The sequence below is a fragment of the Rhododendron vialii genome, chromosome 8a (genome assembly GCF_030253575.1).
Source record: "Rhododendron vialii isolate Sample 1 chromosome 8a, ASM3025357v1".
Lineage (NCBI taxonomy): Eukaryota > Viridiplantae > Streptophyta > Magnoliopsida > Ericales > Ericaceae > Rhododendron > Rhododendron vialii.
Genome location: NC_080564.1, coordinates 4668139 through 4683977, shown reverse-complemented (window position 1 = coordinate 4683977; position 15839 = coordinate 4668139). Strand labels below are relative to the sequence as shown.

General features: G+C 37.7%; 2 protein-coding genes across 7 annotated transcripts; one reads left to right on the top strand and one right to left on the bottom strand.

Moving 5' to 3' along the window:
- Positions 1–745: 745 nt before the first annotated feature.
- On the bottom strand, positions 746–6543 carry LOC131336128 (transcription factor GTE8). 2 transcript variants are annotated; one of them, XM_058371830.1, is made up of 11 exons: positions 6172–6543; positions 4266–5555; positions 4107–4155; positions 3840–3980; positions 3499–3554; positions 3279–3318; positions 2214–2291; positions 2021–2136; positions 1837–1903; positions 1575–1705; positions 746–1133 (listed from the first exon to the last, which is right to left on the bottom strand). In XM_058371830.1, the coding sequence occupies exons 2-11, from the start codon at positions 5493–5495 to the stop codon at positions 849–851; spliced, it is 2193 nt and encodes a 730-aa protein (XP_058227813.1). In that variant the 5' UTR covers positions 5496–5555; positions 6172–6543; the 3' UTR covers positions 746–848. The 2 variants fall into 2 exon arrangements, with proteins under 2 accessions (XP_058227813.1, XP_058227814.1); XM_058371831.1 differs by having other exon boundaries at positions 6304–6543.
- Positions 6544–10043: 3500 nt separating this feature from the next.
- Positions 10044–15017, top strand: LOC131336127 (thymidylate kinase-like). Of its 5 annotated transcripts, XM_058371826.1 has the most exons (8): positions 10139–10162; positions 10564–10602; positions 11166–11259; positions 11564–11893; positions 13150–13261; positions 13351–13410; positions 14089–14193; positions 14621–15017. In XM_058371826.1, the coding sequence occupies exons 3-8, from the start codon at positions 11201–11203 to the stop codon at positions 14735–14737; spliced, it is 783 nt and encodes a 260-aa protein (XP_058227809.1). In that variant the 5' UTR covers positions 10139–10162; positions 10564–10602; positions 11166–11200; the 3' UTR covers positions 14738–15017. The 5 variants fall into 5 exon arrangements, with proteins under 5 accessions (XP_058227808.1, XP_058227812.1, XP_058227809.1 ...); XM_058371825.1 differs by lacking the exon at positions 10564–10602 and having other exon boundaries at positions 10044–10162; XM_058371827.1 differs by lacking the exon at positions 10564–10602 and having other exon boundaries at positions 10160–10222.
- Positions 15018–15839: the final 822 nt, after the last annotated feature.

Here is a 15839-nt window from a genome sequence, read left to right as displayed (position 1 = left end):
CAGAGTGTTGTTGCCCGTGGTGATCCTCGTAGAGATATGACTGTTTTAGGAGGTGGGATTGAGATTATTTCGATCCAAGTGCTCAAGGAGCAACAAACAATTTTAGCAAAGATGACGCATAGGGAAGAGGAGGATTTTGAGTAATTTACAAGGGGGAATTAGGTGATGGGAGTAAAGATTGCTGTCAAAGGATGGACATCAAGGGCAATGAATCCAAACAGAATGAAACAATTTGAACAAGACATCGACGTTTTACAGAAATTTAGGCATGGGAATTTAGTCGCCCTTTTAGGTTTGTTGTATCCATGGTAGCGGAGAGGCTATTGGCTCGCTATAATATTTCTGCTGTTGCTGCATCGTAAATAAAGTTTTATAGCAGGAAAACAAGAGCAGTAATAATTCCACAAAAAATACTATTCCACCAGTCCTTGTAACTCGCAAATTCATTACAACCACAATAAACTTCTTGTCAGCAATTTTGCCGTTCCCCACTTGTACTGAAGCCAGTCTATCATCCAAATTTATCGTCCCCACTCTGAAAAATCCATGGCTTGTTTGCATCTGTTGTAGAAATCCTCAACAGAAACAGCAAAATTCCGGCATTCCATACAATTGTCCGCTAAACGCAGAAATAATCAATCACGTCTCATTCAAACCCAGAACTCAGAGAAATGCTCCACAGATCTATTGATATTGCACCCGATAGTTTATGGCTAGCACAAAAAGGAGACAAGCTCTTTGCCCATTTGTTTTTTTGTTTTTTTCTGTTCTTATAAATAATCACACAACAGTCATATTCGCATCGTTTTCTTGCTCCATGACTCATGGAGAAACAAAACAGCGAAGAATTAATCAATCTCACCTTCCTCTACATCCTCCGCGATTTCTACATCCTCCGCGATAATTGGCACACTAGGTGGCTCACCTTCTTCCTCCTCTTCATCCAATTTCATGTATAATCCAAGTTGTTCCAATGGATTACTGCCCCCAAACTTGAAACTGCCTAATCCATCTTGAGAGTGATCCGGGCTTGTCTCATCCAGGCTTGGCAATTGTTCGGGAGGGACAGCACTTAACAACTCCAAGTCTTTAAGAAACCTGGAATTCTCGTTGATTTCTATTGTCTTTTCCATCTGCACAAGGCCACAGAAGTTTCCATTGAGATACACGGAGAATTATTGGGCCAGTGAGGTAACACGTGGGTTGGGCCACTTGTGGTTCTTTTCTTTTTCTTTAAACCTAGTAGGCTATGTTTGTTTGACTGAAGTAATACAGGTATATGTACTCCCCATTTATCATATCAGACTAATAGTGAGGTGGTCAACAGTAGCCTATACCCCCAAGGCAATTTACATGTTTTGCGGGATATATACAACAGTTTTCTAATCGTAACTGAAAAAGTGCCAACTAAACATGGAATATGTAGTCTCCTTGATTTACAGTCCAATCCGATGCCTTAATCTGAGCGAACTACCAACCAAAGATGGCATATGTGGATCCCCTTTAATATCGAAACTCCAATATTATACTGTAATCCGGACAAACAAATAGAGCTCTAAGATATTATCTTTTACCTTCTGTAGAGCCTGCCGAGCTGCTTCTCTCTCAAGCTCTCGCTTTCGTTTGGCTTCCGCTTCCACTTTGGCTTCTGCTCGCCTTCGAGCATCTTCAGCAGCCTTCGCTTCAGCTTGCAGTCTCGCCTTCTCTGATTGCTCATGAGAACACATAATAAGTAAAATGATGGCCATACCCTCAGAACTCTTCGATAACATACTGAAGTCAAAGTGGAAGAAAAAAAAAGGAATGGTGAGGTTTCACAGCTCTAAAGGGCAATACCTTTCCTTTTCTGCATTTCAAGTTCTTCCCTCTCACGGCGTAGTTTCTCTGGATCCCCTTTTTCGCCCTAACCGCAGGCAGAGCAAAATTTCAACCAATCATAACCAATGCAAAAAAAAAAAGCTAACAAAATGGACTGGGGGACACAGTTAGTTTAAAACAAACCCTAAACTGTATAACCGACCTCGTTAAGTGTCTTTTCTCGAGCTTTTAATATGGTATCAGCAAACCGGCTTCTCAAAACAGCAGCCCTGTAGAGCTTATCTGGTGAAAGTTGCCTCTCGTTTAGAGCACTCTCACCTAGAAATTACAAGAATGGATGAGACACCACCCCTAATATGCACAGGATACCAATTTTCTTCACACGCCATGCTTACCATCATGATGGCCATCTGACTCGACGGAGTTTGGCTTCTGGAAAATCTGTTCTAGTTGATCCAGCCCACTCACAGACTCTGCAAAGAGGACATGGGCAAGAGATTCCAGAAGTGAGACAACTATTTCTGAGATACACCCAGTAGAGAAAGGGAGAGGCTGGGCGGAAAGAAAAGGATTCTGCCTTGTTTGGATGATGTTCTGAAAATTTTTTAGTTTGGTTTTTGGGTAATGAGTGGAGAGATAAATTAGGGTAATGATTGGAGGTAGGGGTAATGAGTGGAGAGAAATAGAGAGAGAAATGAGAATAATGATTGGAAAGAGGAGAGAGAAATTAGAGTAATGATTAGAAGTAAGGGTAATTAGTGTTTTTTGAGTTGGAAAATATTTTTCAAGAAGTGATCCAAACAAGGCAGAAATGAAAGCAGCTGCGCCATAACAACTCGGCTAGACATGCAAGGATTAAAAAACAACTTGATGGCAATATTTATTGCCAAAACATGCAGTAAAACATAACTAGACCTAGAAAATAAGGTTTGTTTTTTATGCCCATGCTACATACAGTTTACCCTCTGATAAATATTATCAAATAGCAAAATCAACTCCGATAATAGTTATCTTTAAGATATCAACTAGGTTCTGTAAACCCTTTGCAAAAAAGAAGAAGAAAAAAACTAGGTTCTGTAAAAGATAATCCTACGGAATATATAACAACACTAAAAACCATTTGCCTGGTCAATTATTTGAAGGTGATAATAGAACTGGCTATTGGAGCTCCCTAAAGTTTAGACTGGAAGCCAAATTGAATAAATAAGTATACACGGTCTACATGATAGTGAACAAGTTTTTGGTTTGTAAAAACTAAGGACCATTATCTAAAACATATAGTAATTAACAATGTTTAATCTTCGGAGATAACTAAAACTTCAACAGTCCACAGAACATCAAGATTATAACTGAATACAATCTAGTTGATCTAACTGAATACAATAACACAGTCAAAGCACCATCATGAAAAGAGAGAAATAAATAATATTCACAATTTCCATCACGCAAGTCAACTACACCTGTCTTTTCATCTAAATGTTCTCCAGGACCTGAGTTTTCCTGTAAAAAAGCAAGCATGGAGTGAGTGAAACTAAGGTTATAAGGGAACATAAAAGAAGAAATTTCAACAGAATCCCATGAGCAGCAAGTGAATTACAATCATTTATCAAATATCATCGCATGGAGTATATGCACATAGATAAGCTTTGCACTCAAAAAACCAAATGTGTCCACTCTTACCTTTGGTTGTTTTCCCGAGGTAGAAGCCTTGGCACCGTCTGATTCACTTTCAGAATCTGCAGATTGAATTGATACAAGAAAACAGAAATAAGAACAAAAATTTAACATATAAAAAACCTAAAAAATTGATAGCAGTGAATAAGTAGATAAAATCTAAGGAAACATAATTGATAATACAAACACTGCAGAAATAATACTAGTAGAAGTGCATAGTTGGCTTCTTATGCGAGCAAGGAAGACTCGAGATGTAAAATACTAACCTACCATTTCCTAGAAAAGCTCTAACTTAAAGTCATACTTCACTATGAAATGACCAAAAAGTGAAACTTAGGAATACCAACCGGAACTGCCCCTGGACCTTCCTGGACTGAGACAATTGTTGCTTCTGTGACCTTCATCTTTTTCAATCTCTACCGGAGGATAGCTTGATACAGGAGGCTCATTCCCACCAATATCAACCTCATCATCGGCAGGGTCATTCCCTATAAATGTGCAAAATATGGCAAAATATATCAGCTAGAAATCGCAGCTCCAAACAGGGTAGGTACCTCTTAGAGTTGGGTTATGTTCCCACCAGTTGGCGAGCAACCAAACAGTATGACCATTACCTTTGCACAATTGCAAGGACGAATTGCTAGGCCCTGAGTCGTTTAGTACCTGCAGCAAAGATAAAACAAATTAATTGTGATATATATATATATATATATATTTCCACGAAAAATTACTTATTTTCATTTACAGGAGGGAACGAATCAAATGCAAAATACCTCTATTTCACAAGGTTCAGCTGTTGTCTTGTTCTCTTGTTTATCTTGTAAATGGTCATCTAGAAGCTTCTGTAACGTGAACAATGCATCACTACTGAGATTGTCAATATCAATTTCAATCTCATCCTCTCCACCATCCATTCCGTTTGAAAACTGTTCTTTCAGAAACTCAACAATCTTGTCCGGCAAATCTCCTAGTGATGCCTCCAAATCTCTACTTAACTTATGTTTCTCCTCCTCTGTCATTGTTCGCTTTACAGGATGTGGCATAACTTCTTGGGGTACGGTAACAATTTTTCTCCTTTTCGATGGAGGCAGGGACTTGATTGCCTCCTTTCCTTCACGTACGCTTGATTTCTCTAGAGATGGCTGGGAAGTCTTCGTAAGTTTCTTCTCAATAACTTTCCATCTAACCTCGAAAAACTTACAAAGAGTATCAGCCATGAAGTGGACATCATTTCCAGGTTGATTGTAGGCCATGGCATTGGAGAAAGTAAGCCTGACGTCAGCCGCAAAGTCCAGTGGACTTGAGTATTCACCTGAAGCAATCTTACTTTTTATTGTCCCCAAATCCATTGGATTCTTTATAACAGTGAAATAATCAGGAATATTAAACTTCACCACATCAACAGGAGTATTAAAGACCCAACCATGCTGATGTTCCATTAACTTTTTCAACAATCCATCGCACTGTTTCATCACGATTGCATTCAAAGCGCTAGGTGCTACCGATGTCTGACTTGCAGATTCAAACTTTCCTGAAGTACTACGATTCCAACCGTGCCTTTTGGGGTCTGTGGGATTTGCTTTTCTCCCTGATCCAGAAGTCAAGCCCGATGATTTCTTTAAATTCTCTACTGAAGGCCCATTTTGTGGATTGCTACAACTGAGAATATCACTTGATGATGAGACTGCAACAACATTTGTTCTTTGCATCTCAACTCTCTTCTGGAGACTCCGAATCCTTTCAAGTTCATCTCTCAATCGTAGTACTAGGTCCTTTCTTTGAGAAGATGACATTTTCGATAAAGGGAGGGCTTGTATAGGGACGGCAAAACCATCATGCATGGGGTAATTTAGACTAATGCACTTCCTCATCGGAGCACTTGAACCCTCAGAAACGAATATCTCCGCATCAACTTGTCCCGAGCTACCAGACCCTTCCGATACATAAGTAGGACCAAAACCAGAAGAGCCCCATCCAGGTAATCTACCCTTCTTTGCCATCATCCACAGTAAAATTGTTTCGAAGATGACTTCTGTGCTATACACTTCAATCCAATAACCGTTCTGCAGATTTTAATTGTGCAAAGATAAGTTCCTTGAACCATGTGCTTCTATACATCATAATGACATCCATAGGTGCACTATTCCTTGTATTTTAGATTCAACTTAATGGACAATTTGCTCCACAATTTAAATGTTTATTATTTTGCATGTATTTAAAAAAACAGTAAACTAAATGCATCACTTTCTTAATATACTAGCCATATGCTTCTACACATCATAATCATACACACAGGTCCACTATTCCATGTATTTTGGGTTCAACTTAGTGAACGATTTGAAAAAAATTTCAGATAGATTGATTAACGGAATTAATTGCAATTACGTTGATAATCACTTCAAAATTCATCACACAAATAACAAGGTTTTCAAGAACACACTCCACGTCCTCTGAATTTTACCAAATTCCATTACACAAAATTCATTTGTCACTAAAGTAACGTACTTTGGTTCTTCCAACTAGTATACCGACGAAACTCAGCATTCACACGAAGTGAAATTCAAAAATCAACAACTAGGTTTCAACAAGTAACATCCTCCAAATCCTCTATTCTTTCCCGAATTCCACTCATACCCAAAAGACCAATAGTAACGAAGACGATGCAAACGAAACCCTAACCTTAAAATCGGGGCTCAAAACTCGTCCTCGAGTCGTAAAGAGAGAAACAACTCAGCAAAACGGACTCCAGAGGGAAGATAAATACCATTAACCGAAAGTAATTTCCGTACGAATTGGCAAAAAATACAATACCCAGCAGCCGAGCAGTTTAACCCTAGATTGGAAACTCGAGTGAAATCGAAGCTCGAAGCCGACTTAGATAGGGTCGAACCGCGCTCGAAGCAGTGAAACGAAAGGAGTGGAGCAGTTGAAGAGGCTGGATCTCGTGACGGATGGAGTGCGAAGTGGAGATCGAAGAAGGAACTCTGCTCTGCTGGCTTCGAAGTTTTTAGAGAGAGAAGGAAGCGCTCGTAGAGAGAGAGAGGGGACGACTTTATAAAGCCAGCCCCGCTTGGTTTTTCTCTCACTGGATCCGGAGCGATATGGGCCGTTGGATGGTTTGCGCCGCGTAATCCAACAGGGGTTAGTAATACCGTGTGCGGGTACCGGTGTGTCCGACTTAATTAATTGCTGTCTGATAATTTACATGGCTAAGAAAGATAAAAGAGTGAATTTTTAAGCATCAGGCCCGTTGCATAACACATTTTTAAAAAATAAATATTTATTTCATATTTTTAAATTAAAATATAATATAAATAAATATTAATTTTTTTACTCCGTATTTTTTTGCATTGTATAAAAGATCTTGATAAGATCTATCAATCAATATTCATATTGCTAGAAAAATTATTTATGTAAACACTTTATTTTTTAGTTTAAAATTACCTTCTTAAAAATTAAGTACTTATTTTCAGTTTTTGGTTCTGGTTTGAACAAAGATTAACTTTGATTTCCAAAGTTCCATTTGCATCAATTGAGGCCTTTACTCCACTAATTTTTTTGGGTTTTTTTTCCTTGTTTTGTCTTTATTCAATTTTTTTTTTTACATTTGTTAGTTTTGCGCCTGACTGTTGTAAATTAGTATTAGTTCATTTCATCAAGTCGAATCAAAAAAGTAAAATATTTATGATTTTTATCCAAATATTTTTTGAAAAATATCTAAGATAAAGCCCAAAAAACCCAAAACCCGACTTTTGGGGTTTTTTCTTGGATATTTTCAAAAATATTTAGGTAAAAAGATAAAAATTTTACTTTTTCGATTCCTCTCGTTTAGACGAATCTAACACAAGCGAGAAAAAATTTAAAAAAAAATAAAATAAGCAAAATACTCCAAAAAGCTTAGTGAAACAAAGCTTGAGTGACACCTCGTGATTTTATCATCGTGGAATGTTCTCTCGCCATACAAATCCTTAATAAAGCTATAAAATAAAATCCTTGCCCTTGTTCGTTTTGATATTTTACTTTGTTTTTTACTACCATTACCCTATATCTTTCTCTAATCGTTACCCTATTTCTTCAATTATAAATTTCATTTCTCTCTTTATCTTTCTCCACTCATTATCCAACTCTCCGAGCATTATCCTATTTCTCTCTCCATCTACTATCAAAACTAAAATATCCAAAGTTACCAAATGAACAAGACCTTTTGGGTGAATTGGAAAGAGAAAAACTACTGCTTAGCGTAAGAAACTCCGGCCAAGTCACCGGTCAGGAGGTCCTTTCACTTCATCAAGTGGGATAACGAAAGACACCAACCTTGTCTTTCTGATTGATTGGCTCCAGCAAAAAAATCCTTGTGCCATCCAGATGACGGTTAGATATAACATGCTCTAAGTGCAAGGGAAGGTTGAGACTGTGAGAGGGAATGAAGATGTGACAAAAATAGATGACAAGGAGGGTTTTCGTTTGTGGACCTATAAATTGTCCTACCATGAGTCAATTTTCATTGGCCGAAAGAAAAAAAAAAATAGTCATTATTCATTGAGTCCTTCCAAATCACTCATTGTGCAACTGTTTCAACTAGTGTATTTGCCAATAACAACAAATGCATATGAAGAACCCTAGCCAAACACTCAAATTAAATACCAGTCCTCCACACACTTGATGCTTTTTGTTTGAGCTTTTAATGGGGATTGGACGGAGGGTGTTTACATCCTAAAATATATCACCCAATAAGAAAATTACACGTGGCACTAAGCAGTGCATGATTCAATCAAAACACGTTGTAATTAGGCCTAAGATACAGATAATCGAAGGGTTTAATTATGATGTTATTTTAGTATTATACGGTATCGTTTAGATTGGAAACGACCACGTTTGGTCATTGAATGATAGGTATTAAGATGATAATTAAGCATAACCGTTGATTAACTCTTAAAACCATCGAAATGATAGGTATTAAGATGATAATTAAGCATAACCGTTAATTAACTCTTAAAACCATTGAATGGTGTCATTAGAGACCTATTTCATAAGGGAAATCAGTTATGCTTACTGTGAATCATCTGGGTAAATTATTTCGAATAACTAATTCATGTTGTACAATAGTAGGAGCCTATTATCCAGAAATTAGCCATGATCTACATCAACAAACATGAAAGGAGAATAGTTTTTTGAGAAAACCAAGTCAAATGGCAGTTTGAAGGCCTTTGCAACCATTTTTGGAGGGAATGGAGGGCATTTTGGAACCAAATTTGAATGAAGACTTGAGCGCTAAAAGAAAACATGGAGAATACAAGTTGAAAACAGACCCATCGTCTATAAATAGAAGAAGCAATCAAAGAGAGAAGCCCCGACAAAAAATCATCATCTGACATTCCATATAAAATGGTTGCTCAAAGATTTAGAGTAGTTTAGGATTTAGAATAATTTAGTAATAGCTTAATATTTTGCAAGTTTGAAGACTTATTTGAATATAAGCCCACTTTTGATTAAATTAAACTAATTTTTATATCTTTTTGTCTTTTTCTTGCCAAAGAGTAGTCGCATATAGGCTTGCTTTCAATTCAATTCAAGTGTACCTATATTTCTGTCTTGTTCTTGTCGAAATCTTAAGAGTAATTGTATATGAACTTGCTTTTGATTGAATTCAAACTTGTTTATATTCAGTTATCTTTTTTTTATTGAAGAGCGTCAATCTATTATTGATTGATACATGTAGGAAAATCCTTTTAGTTGAGGTAATCGAACGGATAATCACAATTGCCTAATTAAATTTGCTATTTTTGAGTTAATTTGAAAATGATAAATTCTATTCTTTTCAGACACGTCACCACACAATTATTTGCCAAAAGTTAAGCTAATCTAGCCCAAACTGAGGGACAACATTGTATAGCACCAGGCGTCGACTAATTAAAATTGAATTGGGGGGCCAACAGCAGTTTGGTCAAACTAGAGGGACAAACTTTGAAGTTTCGCCCAAGAAAATACTCCATAACTAGCCCCGTTATTTGAGCCATACTAGGAACACAATTTCAGAACATAACTTAAGACACATCTGAGTTCAAAGTTGTTCAATACACGTGGTCTCACGTACATCAGAGGGCTCCGAAGAGAGTTGTGTTCCTATATTTTTTTCAATTTTTTGGGTGCAATAACTAGCCCCTTAAAAAAAAAAAGCCAAAATAAATACTCCAACTAAGCCCCGTTTGCGTAGTGGGTTTGAGCTGAATTTTTATTTTTATTTTATTTATAAAAAGTATGTCCACACAAATGAATTATGCATAGATTTTGTTGTGAGGTCATCACGGGTCCACACAAACAATAACTTTTTATTAAATGTAAAACATTATTTATAGGATTCTCACGAAAAATCAGTTCAATTCGATACCTATAGATGCTTGATCCATTCATCTAAATTTTCATTTAGATTTCATTTGAATTGAACAGATTTTTCGCTAGAACTCTTGAAGAATTATTTTACATTTAATATTTAATAAACAGTTCGAATTATTTGTGGAAAATCCGTGATGGGACTCGCAACGAAATGCACAATTAGCTAAAAAATGAAAAATAGGAAAACCAATTTCGTTCTGGGTCGTCCGACAGTGAGAGCATGCGGTTCTCTCTCATGTGATGGCCAAACCGACCCACGTTTCGGATTCTCTCTGAAGTAAGTATTTTGAACTCCTGTAGGGTTTCTAAAGAGCCGTGCTTCGCACTCTCCTTTGAAGTAAGCAATCCGATCGTTTACAGTCAGAAATCACGGAATCGTTCCTTGAAAAGCAAAAAAAAAAAAAAATTGATGGAATACAATAGAAATTGATGTTTTTAATGCCCTCTCATTATTTGTTACAGATAGCAAATCAAACATTAATCACAGTTCTTTTCGTAATTCAATTCGTAAGCCTCCATGTATTGATTTGTACTTTTTAGTTCAGAGTTCTGTTCTCATTTTTCAGCAGTGGGGTCACTCCAATTTGGGAGTGTGTGTTTGCGTGTTCTTGGATATTGATATGGTATTTTGGTTTATGTGCCATTAGCAGAATAGTTTTTTTTTTTGGGATAATGCAGGGTGTCCCCGGCTAGCTTCCGCACACCTCGGACTAATCCGTAATCCCTACAGCCCATCTAACTGCTGCTTCTCGCTATGGGTTTAAATTTGTTAAGTAATATAGGGTTGGAGGCACTCCATTTTACTGTCCATGTTTTGGTTATTTAACTGCTATGGTTTTAAGTGCTTGCACATCATGACATCACCAAATCAAATGCAGTGAGTGCCGGTGTCTGTTGTGGTTCAATCCAGTATCACCTGCTTAGACTGGTGAGTTGGAAGTGGTATCACATAATTATCGAACCGAATAAACTTACTTTTTTAATGAGTTAAATGGTTACGACAAAGCTCTCGAAGGGGTCCTCTTTTGTCTGAAAGTTTTAATATGTTAGTTTTTGTTCTATTTTGTGTGTGCTCGGCACCATAAAGATGGTATTGTGGTTGTCTCAATAGGCTTCTTATAGGTTTTTGTTGAGTCTTAATATGCAGCTGGAGTCTACGGCTTGCAATCTATGGCTTATTACATTGCATCCAACTTAATCCTTCAATCGGCTCTATCGATTCTGTTGTCTCTCATTTCAATAGGCATAATTGTGATTTGGTTTTCTTTCCACAATCCCAGATTGGAGGCTTGGGTGTATTCGAGTGTCATGACACATGTTTCCTATGTCTCAACTTCGAAGGTTTTTTGAGCATCCTTCCACTGGATATCTCTTGTAAGGCCTATCTATTTATCGTCTTGTTTTTTAGCACTTTAAATATCATTTATGCTTTGTTTGATTTTCTGAGTCATGGGGGTGGGGGGAGTGGAAAAATGAAATGTCAGCTTGCCTAATATTGGTACTTGTACCAAATTCGGTAGATAAATGTTGAGTTCATTCATTTTTGTTTTCATTTTTTGTTTTCACTATCAACTTGTCTGGTTTCAAACCTAGCATTTCATTTTGATTTCCTTCTTTGTGTGCACATGCGTGCATGCACATTTGGGGGTGGATATAAGTCAATTTTGTTCCTTTTCAGAAAATTTCAGGCAGTAGCAACTCGTCGGTCATTGAATTTGAATTTTCCATTCAAGAGTTCTGTAAGGAAAATGCACTTGGAAAACAACCACAAAAGTGATTCAAGAGGTGCTTTGATTGTGCTAGAAGGGCTGGATCGTTGTGGGAAGACCTCACAATCAAGTAGACTGCTTTCTTTCTTGGAGAGACTTGGCTATTTAGTTGAATCATGGCGTTTTCCTGATAGAAATACGGGTGTTGGCCAAATGATTTCCTCTTATCTTGCTAACGAGTCACAGTTGGATGATCACGCGATACATCTACTCTTTAGTGCAAATCGTTGGGAGAAGAGGTTGATTTCACTTTATCGTCCACCATGTTATTTTTCTGTTTCCTATGAAGGTTTGTGAGTGTTACACGGTCTTGGGTAGAACTCCACCTCAAAAGCTAACTATTGAAGTGAGGGTACCCTCACGCTTATATACTTCATATTACTTTGGTACTCAGGCGATGTGGGACTTCGTGTCACACCCTGTGCTCACTCGGCAGCACTTGCCACATGCAGGCCAAATACACGCACCCTACCTCTGGTGTCTAACTGTGCTACCATGTTAAGTTACCAGTAGTCCCAAAAGCTTAAGTTGTTAGGAAATGGGCTGAACAATGTTATCAAGATATATTACACCCTCTCTCACGTGCAAACCCGTCTTACATGTGGAAATGTAAATTTTCATAGACAGAGCAAAGCAGAATACGAAAGAGATAAGCAGAATGCAAACAGGAAAAAATTCAAATAGAGAGAATTGAACCAAAGATCTCTTGCAACCTGAGCTCTGATACCATGTTACACCATCTTGAGTAGAACTCAACTCTAAAAGCTAGCTATCGAAGTGAGGGTGCCCTCACGTTTATATACTTCATATTACTTAGGTACCTAGGCGATGTGGGACTTTGCTTCATAGTGAGAACTCAGAATTTTAGATCTTTTATTTATTTTCAGTTTGCTTCATTAGTTTTTCAGCCTTCATAAGAAAACGAATTTGATTTTCGTTTTTTTTTGTTTGCCATGGTCTTCCTACATTTATGAGTGAACATTCTTGTTTTGATGAACTAGGTGGGCTTAAGCTGGAGTATGGTTGGTTTACACACTGGTTTGTTCCCGTGAAAGGAGTTTGCACTTTACACCATAGATGCATCGAATGCTACTAAAACTATTTGTATTTCTGTGCAGAGAAAAAAAGTGAGAACCAGAAAAGTGGATGTGAATGTTGTAATGTCTATTGGTTCACATGAAATGAAGAATTATAAGAATTTTAATGCTTCCTTTATAACTGGAGTTGTATTGGTAACTGGAATCTGAACAAATCTGAACACGGGTTCTACTGATTATTCCTATTTGGTATTTTCAACGGGATGTAACTGTTCCTTTGCTGCATTTGTAGGGAATTAGCAATTCATCTTTATTGTCTGTATGACGAGAGTAATGTTGAAGTTAATAGCTTTTCTCGGGTTAATCGAATTTTTCTTTATGCTTAAGTTCATATCTGCAGAAGGAAATATTTGAGATGTCTGACATTTGCAACTGATCACCTCTCAATTCACCTGCAGATCCTTGATGGAGACGAGGCTGAGAAGTGGAACAAGCCTCATTGTGGATCGCTATTCGTATTCTGGGGTGGCTTTTTCATCTGCCAAAGGACTTGATATTGAATGGTGTAAGGTACAGACATGCTTCAAACCATTATAGGCGCATGTTTTTCTCCCTTTCTTCCTTTAGCTAGTGAAAAGACAAGAGTTCTTGTTTACCAGGCACCGGAGATGGGGTTGCTGGCTCCAGATCTAGTGTTATATCTTGATATACCACCAGAGGTAATTTGTTCTATTTTCATGGTGTTGAAATTACTGTGGGTTGACATTAAATATCTCAGCCATGTATTGAAGCTTGCAGATTGAATACTTTACCGGTTTCATTCTCAGTCCCATTTAGTCTTGTTGTGTGAACCTAGTTCTCCCACCGTCCCTAAATGTCTCCTACGAAATGTACGTGCAATTTTCAAACAAAAAATGAAGTACTTTAGTGCATGCATAATTTTTTCAATTTCTTCGTACTGAATAAAAGAACTCAATAGTTAAGTTTCTGTTATTATATTGGTCTTTTGATTTTACTTTCCAGCGAAAAAGAAAGTTCAGTTGATGAAAATCTGGGTTGCCTTTCTTGTTGGTCAATATGCTCTGCAAGGCACACCAATTTGTACTTCCCAGAGAAAGGATAGAAAAAAAAGTAAGTGGCTTCATGATTCATGGGACTTGCTTGAGAATGTGACGATTCTCAATAAGTTTATCGATCATTCATCTGTTTGGCTTATTTCACGTCTATACCAAGTTCTTGGAGAGGGTGAATGACATGTGGTAGAGCACTTAAGTTGCTAAGTGGGTTGTTTATGTCCATAGAAAGAGAATCACATACCAATGTATCAGCTTCCACTTCCTGTGTGCATTTATCTCCACTAAGTAAATAGAATTCGGGAAACTGACTTTGATTGCCAGAAAGCTGCGGAAAGAGGAGGCTACGGAGGTGAGAGATATGAGCAGCTTGAGTTTCAAAGGAAAGTTGCCCATTCATATCAGTTACTCCATGATGTGTCGTGGAAGGTACCATCTCTCTCTCTCTCTCTCTCTGTTTTCATGGCAGTGATCTGATGGCCTTACTCTAACCAGAAAACTGTGCAGTCTATTCTCTTTGTTGTGTGTGTCACCTCAGAGTTTGTTGAGACCTTGTTGTTTTAACACCAAGCCATGGCCTTTTAGCATACGCACCACATGACAACATAGGTTTCTTGTTCTCATTCTCATTCTCATTCTCCATCTCATGGACAACTTGTTTGTCCATTTTAGTGATAGTTTTCATTTTTCCTCCTTTTCTTTTCTAGCCAAGTATTGCGTCTTTATTTCTGCTTCCTTCGCTTTACTGGCTCAATGCAGCATACATGTGGATTCAATTGTCATTTCGACTTCGATCGCAGATAAGTGAACTTGTCTCATTCTCAGACTAACCTATTTTTTTGTGAATTGCTTGTAGACTGTGGATGCCTGCCTTCCCGTTGAGGATGTTGAGAAACAGCTGGGGGAGATGGCACTGGATTGCGTGACAACATGCCAAAAGGGGAAAGCCCTCTCACAGCTCTGGCCAAGTTGAAATTGTTCTTCTGGATTGCCATGTTACCCATTTGGGGTAATCTTCTTTTCTTGTTACAAGTCCTTGAGTATTTATGACAAGATGAATGGGATAAAGTTGCGGACTTGAGATTACTGACAGTGAGGCTGATTTATAGAATTGTTCTTAGGGCGTGCCATAATTTAAAAGTTCTCAATTGATAGATTTTGATATTTATTTGTCTTTTTGCCTTGTAAAGTTTACCAATTGTAGAATCTCAAAAAGGTGTGAAGTTATTGAGCGTTACCAAGCGATATTGCCACAGGGTGCTAGACACTGACTGATAGATTTATGCAATAGAATCGGTAATCTCCATATTGAGTTTTTACTCAACATGGGAGGTGGAAAATGCACTGGAGATTGATTCCTAGAAAGTTGAAAACAATCTCTTTAGAAGCAAAGCGGTTGCTACGAGATACTTTTATGTAGAGCCTACGGAGTATCTGTATTGCCGCGTGCTCCTGCGACGTTAATGCTCGCTTGTTTCGATGCACATTGAAAGCCCCAGATTCTTTAAGACCCGCATGTTTCGATCCATAAAGCCCAGTTTTGTTGGCTTCGATCTACTGGGTAAGGGAAGACTGATCTACTGGGTAGGGGAAGACTGTACGACCATTGCTCCATCCCTGTCCAGATATCAGTTCAAACTGGTTCATTCTGAAGTTTAATCGCTGTATTATGTTTTTCATTTGAAGGGGAAATGCAGAAAAAGTTGGTAATCTGAAGCGATGGAAAGATGGATGAAATGGTCCAATCAATCTTCATAAATTTCACTACCGATTTTTTTGTCTTTATTCAAAAAAGTTCACCAAAACCCATGGTTTTTTTTTTTTTGATAAGACCAAAACCCATGGTTCACTATTCATTTTTCCCATATCCTCTTCTTCTCTTCTTCTTTTTTGGGTACGTACAGGGGAGAGAATGTCAATGAGCTTGAAACCAGTCAATTGGTTGGCTTACTGAATCTAAATTTTGGAGTTTTGATTCCCATTCTTTTTCTGAAAATACCCTTGTGAGTTATTTACCTTCGAGCACTAGTTTTACCCATTCTGAATCTCAAATGAATAACTAATGTTTTTTTACA

Excerpts from the sequence above, each read along its gene's own strand:
- LOC131336127 (XM_058371825.1), top strand. The coding sequence starts at position 11,201 with ATGTTTCCTATGTCTCAACTTCGAAGGTTTTTTGAGCATCCTTCCACT. Across the intron at positions 11,894-13,149 it reads GCAAATCGTTGGGAGAAGAG|ATCCTTGATGGAGACGAGGC; the intron begins GTTGATTTCACT and ends ATTCACCTGCAG. Across the intron at positions 13,411-14,088 it reads ATCTTGATATACCACCAGAG|AAAGCTGCGGAAAGAGGAGG; the intron begins GTAATTTGTTCT and ends TTTGATTGCCAG.
- LOC131336128 (XM_058371830.1), bottom strand. The coding sequence starts at position 5,495 with ATGATGGCAAAGAAGGGTAGATTACCTGGATGGGGCTCTTCTGGTTTT. Across the intron at positions 1,706-1,836 it reads TGAAATGCAGAAAAGGAAAG|AGAAGGCGAGACTGCAAGCT; the intron begins GTATTGCCCTTT and ends ATGAGCAATCAG. Across the intron at positions 1,134-1,574 it reads CTCGGCAGGCTCTACAGAAG|ATGGAAAAGACAATAGAAAT; the intron begins GTAAAAGATAAT and ends GGCCTTGTGCAG.